The 16,041-nt window shown below is 40.1% G+C and overlaps 1 protein-coding gene across 4 annotated transcripts in view; it reads left to right on the top strand.

Annotated features, from left to right (window-relative positions):
* Positions 1-15,291, top strand: part of slc8a3 (solute carrier family 8 member 3) — a 175,023-nt gene extending 159,732 nt beyond the window's left edge. For all 4 annotated transcript variants that reach the window (XM_035994866.1, XM_031309836.2, XM_031309837.2 and 1 more), the window contains 4 exons: positions 1,910-2,034; positions 2,853-2,952; positions 7,328-7,597; positions 9,806-15,291. In XM_035994866.1, the coding sequence (XP_035850759.1) occupies positions 1,910-2,034; positions 2,853-2,952; positions 7,328-7,597; positions 9,806-10,182 (872 nt within the window). In that variant the 3' untranslated portion in view covers positions 10,183-15,291. The remainder of the gene's footprint in view (positions 1-1,909; positions 2,035-2,852; positions 2,953-7,327; positions 7,598-9,805) is intronic.
* Positions 15,292-16,041: the final 750 nt, after the last annotated feature.

Below are 16,041 nucleotides of genomic sequence, written 5' to 3' on the forward strand. Positions count from 1 at the left end.
CACATGCGATCTGTTGCTGATTTTAATTAACAACACACTGTAGACGATCCGTAATCTTATCAGATTTAGTCTCTCTGACTTCTAAACGTCACTATCAGCCACACAACATGTGGTTTGTACATAATAAGCCTTTAAATCAGATAAATAGCAGTTAAAATCCTTCCAATTCAAAATCAATAAAAGGTTTATATAAATCATCATGTTGAGTCGGTTCAGAACCAATCAGCTGTTAGATCAGCTGAGAGGCCAGCGTTTCCCAGCATGCCCTGGGTTCGTCTGGGTCTTGCAGTCGGTGAAAAGCAACTGCGCTGCCTGCGTCTCAGAACTGCGGCTGCCTTGATCTCGTGAGGTTATCATTGCCCACGTGTGCATGACGTCAGAGTAAGTCGGGATCAAGTCGGACACAAATCTAACCGGCACACATTGGGCGGTGATTCTGCGCAGACCTGGCTCATCTCGAACGAGCCTAATGTCAGGATTTTAGACTTAAACTAAGGAATGTGGAGGACCTTGGAACTCCAACACTTTTGGATAAAAATACCATAATGGGAAATGGTACAAAATACGAAAATAGATAGATCTGCACTAAATATTTGCCTTTGAAGTGTTTTGTGCTGGATTGGTCAAGCATTCAAGTTTGTCTAACCTTTACATAACAAAGTTGGAGCACCACCAAGACTCTTGTCACAGAGAAAGCTTTTAGAAAGAACTAAACTTAGCACAAAAAGTAAGGAAATTTGTGTTTGGTAGATTATTTCTCTGTGGTAACAATGCTTTTTGGCAATACATCTTATACTGTTGGAAAGCCTGTTTAGTTCCCTTTCAAATGGTGCCCCATTTGTAAGGAACATGTATTTGTGGTATGAGCAGCAGCGCTGAGTATGTGGGTTGCGCCCATGAAAAATTTGCCAAATCTTCTCTGCCAATGCCAAACAGCTTATTCTGCCATTGACTCATTTGGTGTTTGGTGGATTGGATGATTGAAGTTTGAAGAAACAAGACATATTGGCAATTTAACAATTTATTCATTTCACAAACAGGAGCCTCAGTAGCGTGTGGAAGAACCATACACAGCCACAACAGCCTGGCACCTCCTCCTCATGCTGGTCACCAGCCTGGTCACACACTGCTGTGGGATGGCATCCCATTCTTCAACCAGCATTTGTCGCAAGTCAGCCAACGTGATTGTGTTGGTCACTCTGGCACAAACAGCACGCCCAAGCTGATCCCACAAGTGTTCAGTGGGGTTGAGGTCAGGACTGCTGGCAGGCCATTCCATCCTCTCCACTCCCACATTCTGGAGGTAGTCTCTGATAAACCCCGCCCTGTGGGGGCGAGCGTTGTCATCTTGGAGGATAGAGTTCGGTCCCAGACTGTGGAGATATGGGATTGCTACTGGTTGCAGAATCTCATCTCTATATCTCTCTGCATTGAGATTGCCTCCAATGATGACAAGCCTCGTTTTTCCAGTGAGGAAGATGCCGCCCCACACCATCACACTGCCTCCACCAATGGCAGAGAAGATTTGGCAAATTTTTCATGAGCGCAAGCCACATACTCAGCGCAGCTGCTCATCCCACAAATGCATGTTCCTTACAAATGGGGCACCATTTGAAAGGGAACTAAACAGGCTTTCCAACGGTATATTTATTGCCAAAAAGCATTGTTACCACAGAGAAATAATCTACCAAACACAAATTTCCTTACTTTTTGTGCTAAGTTTATTTAGTAGGCATTACTACAATAGATCTTACAGTTTTTACACAAACTGTTACCCATGAGGCAACCCTCTGATGTTTTGTTTGCATGCTGTGAAGTACAACACACCATGCTAATCAGCTGAGCATTATTGCCATCTTTCTAACTGTGCTTTTTTTTTATTCTGCTCCCTCTCGCCCTTTCCTCTCAGATGTACCAGACAGGAAGATGACATCAGACGAGGAGGAAGCCAGGCGGATCGCAGAGATGGGAAAACCAGTGCTGGGGGAACACTCCAAGCTGGAAGTCATTATTGAGGAATCATACGAGTTTAAGGTGGGAAAGGTTACTCTTCAAACAGAGCAAATGAGCCCGATATGCCTGTGTATTACTGCAGTGTTTTCCATGCAGTCAAACACATAACAGATCATACCAACTAATTCAGCTGCCACCTTGCCTGAAATAACAGTTACATCATTCTGATTTTACCAGCTGCTCTTCTCCCAACCCACATAGATGCATTTCTGGAGGAGATATGGTTTATATGCATCCTCTAACCTCCTCAACCAAAATATATACCCACCGTATTTGTTTCTGGTTTTATCATGCATCCATCAGAGCTTTTTCTGCTGCCTGGAACTTGATGCCACTGCCATCATGTGGCGAAGCTCATGTATTTCTCCTCACTTTTGTTGAAGCAGCCTCTAAACGTAAATCATATAAATTTCAATTTCAAACCTTTTGTTAAAACTTGGGGCCCATTGAGGGAGACCCTCATTTTCATTTTGGGGCCAAGTGCACAGCATGCATTTAAGCAAATTACATTAAAATAATAATTACAATAACATTTAAATAACAACAGATAAAACGTTTGAACAATCAGGTAAAACAGACACAAGAAGATACATAGAAGGCATTTATCAAAGCCTTAAATTGACTGATAAATGGGGGAGAGATCAATTTTAAGTTGCTTTGTGCCGCATTCCAGGAACGTGGGGGGCAAACAAAAAAGCAGTCTTGCCAAGCTCAGTCCGACTATAAGGGACCTCAAGTAAAAGCCATTCATTGGACGAGTGGAAAATAGATTTACATATGGAGTTAACAATAACGGAGGTGATTTCATTCTTTTTCTGTTTTGGTATTGTATCACACAGAGCACAGTGGACAAGCTGATCAAGAAGACCAACCTGGCACTGGTGGTGGGAACCAACTCCTGGAGAGACCAGTTCATGGAGGCCATTACAGTCAGTGCAGGTACGGTTAAAGAAAATGATTAAAAAATGTTTTCTGCTCTGATTCTCGGAGGCTGCACACACTGGACATCAAAAGCAAAACCCTAGACAGGCTCAAGTATGTCCAAAACTCTGCCGCCAGGGTCCTCACCCACACCAAGACCTGGCAGCACATCACCCCAACCCTCATCCACCTTCACAGACTCCCAATCAAGTCCTGCATCACATATAAAATCCTCCTTCTCACCTACAAATCCCTCCATGCCCTGGCCCCACTGTACCTCTCCGACCTTCTTCATCCATACACCCCACCCCGAAACCTGCAGTCCTCAGACTCTGGCCTGCTCTCCATTCATAACATTACATAACATGTCATTTAGCTGATGCTTTTATCCAAAGCGACTTCCAATTAAGTGCTTTCAACCCTGAAGGTGCAAACTCTAGACAACAAGTAGTAAGTGCAAGTACATTAGCTTTAAATATGCAAAACAACAAAGAGCCATATGAAAGTGCAGCTTCAAGAAATATATACATAATATATATTTTTTTATCCGAGGTGCAGTCGGAAGAGATGTGTTCTTAGCCTTCGGCGGAAGATGCATAGGCTTTCGGCCGTCCTGATGTCAATAGGGAGCTCATTCCACCATTTAGGAGCCAGGACAGCAAACAGTCGGGTTTTCGTTGAGTGATTAGTTGTCCCTCGCTGTGAGGGGGCAGCAAGCAGGTTGGCTGATGCAGAGCGGAGTGGGCGGGTTGGGGTATAGAGTTTGACCATGTCCTGGATGTATGCTGGGGCTGATCCGTTCGTGGCCCTGTATGCAAGTACTAGTGTCTTGAAGCGGATGCGAGCACCAGTGAGGAGAGTGGAGGAGCGGTGTAGTGTGAGAGAACTTGGGGAGGTTGAAGACCAGTCGAGCTGCCGTATTCTGAGTGAGCTGCATTCCCCACACCAGACTCTGTACCTTCGGAGACAGAGCCTTTAGTGTTGCAGCCCCATCCCTCTGGAACCCCCTTCCTGTAGATATCCAAAATGCTACATCCCTGGACATTTAAAAAAAAACTCCTGAAACACCACCTGTTTACCACAGCCTACAACCTCCCTTAGCTAAACTTATGTAGTCACAGTCATTTCTGAAAAGTGTCCTTGGGTTTCATGAAAGGCGCTATATAAATAAAAGGTATTATTATTATTATTTTAATATTATTATTATTATTATTATTATCATGGTCCCTTACTTTTTCCTCACACAAACAGCTTATTAGTTTTAGTCATCTATTATTTTTGTAATCATTTATTTAGCTTTAACATTTGAATACCAGTCAAATGGACATCTAAAGGTGATCCCTGGCAGTTTTACAGCACATGGTCACAATGCCCTGTCTACATATTTTCAAAAATTGTTTATATTCTTGTGAATATTAAGTTACCGTGTGCAAAATGTGAAAATGATATTCTTTTTCATTCGTACGTCAAGTCATTTTTTTTTTTTTACATGCCAAATCACAACAGAAGAAGAAGGATTTTGGATATAGACCATACTCTTTAATTTACCCAACCATTCCCTCCTGAACAAGCATATTGGCGACAGCGGCGAGGAAAAACTCCCCTTTTATTACAGAGTGAATTCATTTTCAAAACAGCATTTATTCATCATTGAATTTAGTGTCAAACTTTTGCCTGATATTGAATATATGTATTATATCTGTGTGCCATTAAGAGTTGCAATTTCATACAATTTCATTCATGGAAGGTTTTATTATCCCACAGTCTAATTTTGGAGGCTCTTTAAAGGAAGAATTTGACATTTTGGGAAATATGCTTAATCGCTTTCTTGCTGAGGGTTAGGTGAGAAGATTGATACCACTGTCTGTGAGTGGTATCAATCTTCTCATCTAACTCCCAGCACGTCTGAAAGTCGTCATCTCAAAAGCCTGGCTACCACCGACCTCAGCCTAAAAAGTACCGGTGTCAGTATGAGCCTGCAAAAACTCATTTAAGTTTGAATCCTCCCACAAAGCAAAACTCTTGAAGCTCTGGAAAAAAGTCACCCATCATGTCAGGCGACAGCAGCATCAGATGAGGCTGCAGTGCGGCTGCCGCTCTGTCCGCTGCAGTCCCGGCCACCATGTAGCGAGCACCGCCGAGGCCTTCGCTTCGTCACTTTGGTGCTGAAATATTTAATCCAGCAGTACTTTTTATTTTTTCATGAGCCACCCGTGGCTAAAAAATACATGCAGCTCACATGGCCTGACACTTTGAATCAGCACAGTGTCCCTCCTGTCCGCTGAGTGTCCTGTGAGCTGCTGGGACACAGAGGACGCCCTAACCCATTCATTTTATTTTTATGGGGGGGGGGGGGGGGATCATTCACATTTTTAGCTTTCGTTTATGCATAGGAGCTCACAGTGAGTGTGAGTTTCTTGTTCAAGCTCACTTTGACAGAACAGACAGGTGGTGTGGTGACCGAATCTGGGCCCTTTTAGGTTATGGGAAAGTCTCTCACTTAGTCACCACTGGTGGAATGTAACTAACTAACTAAAGTACATTTACTCAAGTACTGTACTTAAATAAAAACGTGAGTCTTTTCTTTCCATGCCACTTTCTACTTCTACTCCGCTACATCTCAGAGAGAAATATTGTACTTTTTACTCCACTACATTCATCTGACAGCTTTAGTCTAGCTACTAGTTACTTTACAAATTAAGATTTTTGCACACAAACACATGTAGTTTATAAAACACAAGTGTTATTATAAATTTAACTAACTGACCAATATGACGGCCTACAAGTCCAGCTGAAATGATTAGACCATTAAACACTTAGTTAATTGACAGAACTGTTTGGATTGTTTCCAGTTTCTAAAATGTGAAGATTTTTCTGCATTGAGTACTTTTATTTTTAATAATTTTAAATAAATGATACTTAGATACTTTTACTTAAGTAATATTTCAAATGCTGGACTTTTACAGAGTATTTTTACAGTGTGGTATCTGTTATTTTAAAAAGGATATACTTGTGGCCGGTTAGCTCAGTTGGTAGAGCGGGCGCACATGTGCAGAGGTTTATTCCTCAAGGCAGACGGTCCAGTGTTCAAGTCCAACCTGTGACAGTTTTCCTGCATGTCTTCCCCCCCTCTCTCTCCCCTTTCATATCTCAGCTTTCCTATCTAATAATGGCAGAAATGTCAAAAAAAAAAAAAAAAAAATATATATATATATATATATATATATATATATATATATGTATGTACTTCTTCAATTGGTGTTGGTCACCATGCCAACCAGTCCCACCAAATTGCTGCAAATTTCACAATGTGTGATCTCATCCAGAAGGCCAAAATAAACTGAGAATGCGTCTACATGCTTATTTATATAGCACCTTAAATACTTATTGTCATTGATACTGTCTTGGCAGTATCAATGACATACTGCCAATCAATATAGCCAATCAATTGGGCCTTGACATTATAGGCCCAATTGTGGGCCTATAATGTCAATCAACAGAACTCTCTAAAATCGACCTTAGTTATTATAGAATGCTGTCTGCTTTGAGCATATACTTCATTGTGTCACTTCTCCAGTACGAACACACTACAAATCTGCAGAATGAGTATGTGTACTGGATTTGGGATGACTCTCAGTGTGAGAGTTTTTTACCCATGAACTAAGCCGAAAGCCTGAAGCCTAAAAGCAAAGTTTTCACCCACAAAGTCAGTTAATAGTACTAAAAGAAAGTAGTTTAAGAAATCAGGTTATGGTCCCTGCATTATTAAACGAGGTAGAAATATTAAAGTGTAAACCAAAGTCTGTAAGCTAACTAAAGCAAAAGTTAAGTATATGTACATACTTTATCCCCATCTATTAAAAGACAATAACTCGCTGCTCTTTTAATTAATTAAAAACATCCTGAGGCAGTTATTAATCTAGATATGTATTTGTAGCACATTTACAGTTGAAATATACACAACAGTAACCTCAGGCTTAAGTGATATGATGTCTCACACTGAAAAATAAACCATTGTGCCATTTTAAGAGAATGTTGTTCTCTTCCCTTCCCTCTCTGTCATCCCTTATCTCCTTTATCGATCCTTTATCTCGCCAACGTTTTCCAACTCTTCTCTGGCTCTTTGTGCTTCATCATCTGTCTTTCTGTTTTCTTTCCCTGTCATATTCTCTTTTGCTTTTTTCATCTTCTATCTCGCCCTCTGTTTTGGCTCTCTGCCTCTTCCCTTAATACTTTTTTTGTTTACTTCCCCTTCCCTTTAACCCCTCACTCTTTATCTTTGCCCAAATATTCTGCTACCTCTTGGTCTTCTCTGGTGCTCCACTCTCTTCTGTCATGCCATTATCCTTCAATCTATCTCCCTCCCTCTCTCCCCCCCCCTCACCCCGAGCAGATGAGGATGAAGATGACACAGGGGAAGAACGGCTGCCGTCCTGTTTCGACTACGTCATGCACTTCCTCACCGTCTTCTGGAAGGTCCTGTTTGCTTGCGTTCCTCCCACAGACTACCTGAACGGCTGGGCCTGTTTCTTCATCTCCATCATCATCATCGGCCTGCTCACGGCCGTCATCGGCGACCTTGCGTCTCACTTCGGTTGCACCATCGGCCTCAAAGACTCAGTCACTGCTGTGGTGTTTGTGGCACTCGGCACATCTGTCCCAGGTGAGAAGAAAAGGACATGGCATTGTCAAAAAAATCTGTTCTCTAAAGTTTTGTATAATTTGTGTTTTTTTTATGTCCGTTGATGGATTATAAGCTTCTTTTAGAGTTTGAGAAACAGCTGTTACCTCATGAGCTTTCGAGACTCATTCAAACCGCAAAACATGCTTTGTCATCAAGATGGCTGATATTCCTATTTTCCCCAAACTGACATTTTCACCTGACAGGAACCATGTGTCACCAAAAACTTTGACTCTGTCAGCATATTTGTTATTAAAGGTCCTGTGTGCAGCATTAATAATTCATCACTGTATTCATTTTGGGGGGGAAAGATATTAGAAACAAACAAGATGAATACAGAGAAGATTGCCAGCGTCCACTGGCCTTCACAGTACAATTTCTATTTTGAGCGACAGGTGGATTTGGCAGGAAATGGAAAATTTGCTTCCAGCATTTTGGATCTTCTTCAGGAAACTGAATGATCTGGGGGGAATGGGGTGAAGGGAAACAGAAATTGTGGGAGATGTAGTCTACATTTCATGAAACAATGATCTAACTATAAATCGGGGAATCTCTGTATGTGCGTGTCCGTTGTCTTTGAAATATCTAATATACCGTTCATCCAATCTCCTTCACCCTTAGTTTCCTGGGTACCCTATTAACTTGGCATTTGGAATTTGGAGCAGTTAGGACAGCATTGGCTATTGGATATTAATTAACTCAATGAAGCTTAACGACTGCTATAAAGATTGAGAAAAAAACATAACGCTGGCTCTTCTGTATCTTTGTACAGTGCTGCTCATGAGTATAGGAACCCCTGCTAAAGTTGACTAAAAAGAGGAATAAATAAAAAATAAATTGATCTTAATGCCTTAATTAAAAAAATTTGGAAAAATCCAACCTTTGAGAACACCAATTTTCTTTGTGAATGAATAATGCATCGTAAATAAATAAATGTTCTTCCTTAAAATACAGGAGGCATAAGTAAGTACACCCCTGTGCTAAATTCCCATAGAGGCAGGCAGATGTTTATTCTTAAAGGCCAGTTATTTCATGGATCCAGGATACTATGCATCCTGATAAAGTTCCCTTGGCCTTTGGAATTAAAATAGCCCCACATCATCACATACCCTTCACCATACCTAGAGATTGGCATGGTTTTATTTCAGTTAGCCTAATAGCTGGTTTGATTTGCATTGAAAGATGATTTCATGGAAAGTACCCCATGCCAATCTCTAGGTATGGTGAAGGGTATGTGATGATGTGGGGCTGTTTTAATTCCAAAGGAACTTTATCAGGATGCATAGTATCCTGGATCCATGAAATAACTGGCCTTTAAAAATAAAAATCTGCCTGCCTCTAAAATCTGCCTGAATTTAACATAGGGGTGTGTATACTTATGCCCCCTGTATTTTAAGGAAGAACATGTATTTATGTATGATACATTATTCATTCACAAAGAAAATTGGTGTTCTCAAAGGTTGGATTTTTCCTAATTTTTTTAATTAAGGCATTATTAAGATCAATTTCTTTTTTTATTTATTCCTCTTTTTAGTCAACTTTAGCAGGGGTTCCTATACTCATGTGCAGCACTGTAAGTCCAACGTGAGTCTATCTCTGTACTCGGTCCGGTTCTGGTGATTGATTAACGCAGATTGGTGATTGCTGATTTGCTCTCATAACGGGCTGGATTGGGTGGCGCATGGCGCACCGCCATCAGTCCATGAGGCAAATGTCTGTTACTACTCTTACTCCACATTTTAATTGTGATATTTTGTGAGTAAATGCTGAATCTGCAACGTTCTCTGTCAGGTAAATGTAGTAATACAATGTTTTCCCTTGAAGAAGAAGTACACAAAGTCAGTAGGCTATACAGTGTGGTTGCATATTAAGTGCTCTGGGGTACAATGGTTCTGGAGAAAAATACAAGCAGCAAAAGCTACCACAGGCCAAGCAATAGGCCCGTTCCAAACAGGCACATTTTGAATGGGCAATGTACTAGTACAATGAATTAGACAAGAGTATGGTGTACAAGGCCTTGTAAAACAGTTTTTTTTTTTTTTTTTTTATCAGCTGTGAAACGCCTTTCTGCCAACATTTTAGCAGTTTGTGAGCAGAATTCCATTTGGAAAAGGTGATGCCATGTATTTCTGTGTACCAACCCAGTTTAGTAACATTTGAATCAAAATGTAATGACTTCTCTCTCTGCAGACACCTTCGCCAGTAAGGTATCAGCAGTCCAGGACACCTATGCAGACGCCTCTATCGGGAATGTGACTGGCAGCAACGCCGTCAACGTCTTCCTGGGAATCGGCTTGGCCTGGTCGGTGGCGGCCATCTACTGGCACATGAAAGGGAAGCCGTTTGTGGTGGAAGCCGGCTCGCTGGCCTTCTCTGTCACTCTCTTCACCATCTTCGCCTTCCTGGCCGTCTCGGTGCTGCTCTACCGGCGCCGGGCCCACATCGGAGGAGAACTGGGCGGGCCCCGGGGACACAGACTGGCCACGTCAGCCTTCCTTTTCGGCCTCTGGTTCCTCTACATCCTCTTCTGCAGTCTGGAGGCCTACTGTCATATAGAGGGCTTCTAAACAGAAAAGACTTCAGCGGGCGAGAATACAAACATACAGAGGTTTAAAGTACAACTTCAGAGGTAAAAGCATGAATTCTCACTGTGGAATTTGGGTCAGTCTTGGTTTCATGGTATGAAAGGACAGGAGAGGTAGACCCAGGGTTTTCCCAGACACCTCCCTTTCTCTCTCTCTCTCTCTCTCTCTCTCTCTCTCTCTCTCTCTCTCTCTCTCTCTCTCCCTCCCTCCCTCAACCCCTTCTGTAAGGACGCTTGGAGGTGAGTATCCTGCCCTCTAGTGCCGACAGGCCTGTTCGCCCCCAGCAACAGGAGAGCCATCCTGAGCCTGTGCCAGTGTGCTTACAGTTGGGATTGGGTTACCACCGAGTCCAGAAGATGCCGATGCCGGGTGCATTCTACTGGAAGAGACTGCAGTCTTATATCCGGAGAGAGTTGAGTCAATCAGAGGTCTATATTTTTCTCAACATCTGACGAGAATGACTTTTTTAAATAATGTATTTTGGGGATAAAAATGCAAAAAATGAATAAAACAAAAAAATGTAAAAAAAAAAAAAAAACACACATACACACACACACACACAAAGAGGAATAAAAGAACTATTTTCTGACCTAGGTTAAGGAATAGCAAAAGATAATATCGTAAACAGGAATATTTTGTTGAGTGACATTGGGATGGATTCATAGTATTTATTTTTAATTTACGTAGTTTCCTAAGGAGCACTGCAGAGTTCTTAGAAATCACACAATGAAGACGAAGAAGAAGAAGAAGAAGAAGAAGAAGAAGAAGAAGAGGAATGACAGTGACAGTTCATACTGGCAGACAAATCACCATTCAAACAGGCGAGGAGGAAGAGGTGGACACAGGGAACATGGTCAAACTGCCCTGAACATTACTTCCAAACTCTATAAGTATCTATATATATAATATATTTCCATATTTTCTGTATATTTTGAATATTTGTTTAAATGTGGTCACCTTCTGCTCTAACAGAGGATTGCTGTGGCTAAGCGGGAGGGGAGGGGGGGGTCAAACTATCTACTAGAACGATGTCTTCACATTTCTAAGAGTTATGTATCTTGCCTAGGTAAAAGTATGACATTGTACTTTATTTATTTACTGATATCTTGGTCTCACTCCAGTTTTCACCTTTTCAATCAGAAATCAGAAAAAAAAAACATGTTGCTGCAGAGGTAAATTCAGAGGTATTTTTGTACTGTTCCTTCCGCACTTTGCTGTATAGTTCTATTTATGGAGACTTCTACTTGTACATGTGCAAAATGCCAATATTAAAGGTGTCACTATGGACTGAACAGAGTGCCTGTGGAGGGAGAGGTGTTTGCTGCAGCGTCCCACACTGACGAGCTCTTTGCTCAGCTGAACAACTGAAGAGTTTCTTCCTAAAATGGTGCGTTACCATTTTTAAAGCCGCATTATTAAATTTGTGGCCACTTGGAGGCAGCAGTAGGCCTGCGAGCTGAAAACACAACAGTTGCCATATTATAACCTCACAGAAAGCTCTGATGCCGCTAGCTGCTAGCTGCTAGCTGCTAGTTTTAGGGTTTCTTTCATCTGTATTATATGAAAAAGTTAATCATGTTCCTGGGTTCCACTTTTTTTTAAATATATATAAATGAGTATCTACTGAGTTCAAGCCTTCACAGTTTTTCGAAAATGAAACCATTAATTTGCTAGCATATAAAAAGCTATTGCTCCTCCAAACATTTACCATTACATTACTATTAGCTTTAGCATTATCCTAACTTTCTGCCATGGAAAAAGTATGTTAAATACCACTAAATGCAGAAATATTAAATAAACAATGGTATTACATTGTTTTTTTTAAAATCCAGTCTCTGTCTTGAGAAACAGAACACAACATAGGCCTACTGATAAGCTAGGTCAAGTTCCAATGCTAAAACTACACATTTTAATGTGATTCTGAAGCAGGTTTTCTAACTTATGGAAATAAGGAAAAATCCAGAAGTTTTACTGTCACTTCAGCTATGTATAAAGTTGGTGAATGTGTTAGCGAACAGCTGCTTATTTACACTTCCAGTAGATCTGGAGCAGCGTTAGCATTCATTTTGAGTCGTGTGTTTGAACGCCTGATGAATATAGTCTAATATTCACTCCTGTTTAAACTCTGTTTTGTTCTCCAACAACTCCTGAGGGAAATATCTGGCTCTTTAGCTACTAAATACTCACACGTTGTTCACAAGTTATAGGCTAACTTTGTTTGGGAAGGTAGCATAGAGTGGAGTTAGCTAGCATTGCTAAATACTTTATGCTTTATCTGAGGGGAACTGCAGAGTTGGATTTGTAACTGATTGTGAGTGCCACCTCTCACATTATACACATAATTCCATCCATTACAAATATGAATTACTGGTAATGCAGCTTTAACAAAGTATCATTCTTTTCTTGACATTACAGAAAATCAAGGTGATTTCAATATTTCTGGGTGTTTTGTTGGCAGCGCTTTATAAAATGACTTATAAATGAAATTTTTTTTACAAAACAACTTTGAGTTTTGGTCATTATGTAAAGAGTAGTGTCAGTGTTGCTCATTTTGGATTGAAACTCTTCAGTGAAGAAGCAGGTGTGGGTGTCAGAGCAGCAGATAGCTCTTGGTTGAATTGAAAGTATAGCCTGATATTGATACTGAATGCTGTTTAACACATGACTGGTGCTTCATTTTTAAAAACTAGAGAAAAACAACTAAATACATTTGAAACTCCCAAGAAGCAGAAGAAAATATGTTTATTACTTAATTTGCATAAAAGTGTATGCTAGTATATAAGCAGTCAATTCTTGGCTAATTTTAAAAAATCACCCAAGAGATTACCAAAGAAGTGGGGTGCAACATCTGTTTAAAAAAAAGAAAATGAAAAGTAAATAAAGAGTGACAGTAAGTGGCAGTGACACTGTATTTCCACAAGGGGGATGTCAATCTCCAGTCCCTGTGGTCATCCCTTCTTCTACTTCTCTCCTCATCCACTTCCTCCTCCTCAGTGTTCTTCCTCTGTGGTGAGCAGTGTTGTAAATATGTCTCGTGGCTGAATCGGATGCTTTCCGATGGCCCTGGACCACACCTGCTTACCCTACTTTGTTTCTATCTCTCTTACATATAAACCCACACACATTCAGAGTAGAGCGATGGGTCCACTGCTGCACAAGAGGGAGGACAGTTAGGCTGACTGTCCCATTCAGAGACAACACAAAACCCACATTATGTACATAATTTTCAGTGTATGTTTACATAGACACAGTATAGGTGTCCTGGGTGGGAAAGCATGTCAACACGACTCTTAACATCTCATCTACAGTACAGGTTATCTGCAGTCGCTTCATCTGATCCAGAAGTGTGAAGTTTTTATAGTTTTATTTTTGGGGGCTCACTTTGTCACCCTTTCTCTTGTTCAAATCCTGCAACGGGAAATATTTTTAGTCTTGAGTTCAGCAGGTATTCATGATGTCAAGGGAATTGCCAGTGTTCTTATTTATCTTTGCCTTCAGTGGCAATTTGTATCGCTCATTTGGTTGTATTTTTATCTGCCGGGATGTGTTGAGCTGAACGTCAGCCAGTGTGTGTGTTTGTGTGCTGTGCATGTTGCCAGGCTGTGTGTCCTCTTCGCACTCGTGCACAGACGGGGTTGTTCTTCTTCACAAGGGCATGACTCTAGATTGGTTCTGTCATTTTGTCTTAAAGTGTTAGTTCTGTAAAAGGTGAAACATATTTATCATACACCTCTCAAGGCACCAGTCTTTCTTTTCTTTTCTTTTTTCCTCAGCCTGAGGGATAGAAGTGGAATATGACCGTATAGGAATTGGACTTGTGGTTGATGAAGTTGTGAGACACCGAGGAAAGCTTAATTGATTAGGTGAATACTGTTAACTTTTGTGTGTAACGGAAAAGGGGCACATTTTAATGGATGGGTATTGTTTTTCCTGGCCTGCAATGAGATGTCAAAATAAAAAAAGCAAATTTCCAAAGCTGACGGTGTTTTAAAATCAACCTGTTTTGTTCTTTTAAAAGCAGCTTTCTGGTTCATAAGCTAACACCAGTTGCACTGACTTAAATCAAGCCTGATTATGTGTCATTGAATCCGACTATGTATCATATTGTCACTGTCACAGAGTTAACTTTTCAGGAATGAAGAAAAGCAGACCTGTAGATTATAGTTTTGAAAGGTTTCCACAAAAGTCTCCAACATTGGTGTTATTAGGGTTTTCACAAAACAATACTACTGTGTACTATGTTGCATCAGTTCATGCTACTTTTTAAATATGATGCTGTGAAAAAGCACAAGTGTGTCGTCCCACGCTGGACACATGGAGGTGTGGATTTCTTTTTATGATACAGGGTTCTAGGCATTGATTACGTAAATGAAAGATGTTTATTTGGAACAATTTCCTTTTCCCATCCAATCCAGACACCAAGTAAAGGGATTATTTTGTACATTAAAAATGTTATCAGCTTGCATATACTTTTACTCTATTTCTCGGAAACCAGTCCTCTGTCTAGTATCTCCAATCTTTATATCAATGATCTCCATGTCTGTTGGTTGCACTTCACTGCATATTTGCAACAATATCTAGCAGAGCCTCCTGGTTGTGTTAAGCCAGACCTCATTTTGCCTGCCGTGGGTGGTTGGTTATGTGTGTTTTTCATAATTCTATTAAAGTTGCCAAGAGTGAGGCTGCAGAGGAACTCCTTTGTTTACAATTTGAAAACTGCAAAGTATTCTAAATTTAGATTTGAGATGTTTTTAAAACCAGCTCTGAGGCAATGGTCCTGTAAGCTGCAGGAAAGTAACTTTAGATGTATGTTTTTGTTAATATCTGTAGTTTATTCTGGCATTTTCAGGTACATTAAAGCTTAATTGATTATCAAAGGGTCCTGTCTTTCCCACTTTAATACACACACAGTCTTAATCTCTCACACTCACAAGATGACTAAAGTCTTTATCCTGATGAAAAATAAGTTGGACTTTTAAAAATGATCTCCATTATGCCTGATATAAATGTTCAAAGTAAAAATCAAATCAAAAGCAAAACCAATTCACAGCTGTCTCAGGTATGACAGTACATTTCTGCCAGAAAAAGAAAGAATATATAGATGAAAAGTCATAAAAAAACAACCAAAAATGTTGAGATAGTAAATGATGAGATAAAAAGTCAAAACTTTGAGTTACTATCTCATAATTTTCGCTTAGTGAGCTACAATTTTTACTTTTTATCATACTTTTGACTTACTGTTTCAAAGTTTGGACTTAGTAGCCTAACGTTTTGACTTATTAGCTCATACTTTACTATCTTACCAGACTTACTATCTTATAATTTAAGTCAAAAGTTTGATTTGCTATCTTAAAGTCAAATGTCTGTATCACTATCTCATAGCTTTGACTTACTATTTCATAATTCTGACTTAGTACACAAAAATGTTGGCTTAGTAAGCAACATTTTTGACTTATCTCATCATTCTAATTGACTATTTCATCATTTTAATAGAGTAAGTAAACATGTTGACTTGCCATAAGCATTTTTATTTTAACTTTTCATCTACTTTTTGTTCTTCTACTGGCGGAAATAGGCTTCCATATATGTCATCCTGTCTGTCACAATCTTCCCAAATACATTTTTTTTTTTTATTTTAACACCTCTGTGTGACGACCTAGATGATATCCTGTATCTATAAATATAAATATAAACACCAAACATGCAAACAGATCCTCGTGAAATGTATCAGAAAGTGGACTGAAGTGTCCGTGGAGTCTTGGTTGGGTTTGTCACTCGTGCTCTTCGGCTCATTAATCATTTTGCAGACTAAACATGTGGAACACTGTTATTGCATCCTCC

The sequence above is a fragment of the Sander lucioperca genome, chromosome 18, assembly GCF_008315115.2.
Source record: "Sander lucioperca isolate FBNREF2018 chromosome 18, SLUC_FBN_1.2, whole genome shotgun sequence".
NCBI lineage: Eukaryota > Metazoa > Chordata > Actinopteri > Perciformes > Percidae > Sander > Sander lucioperca.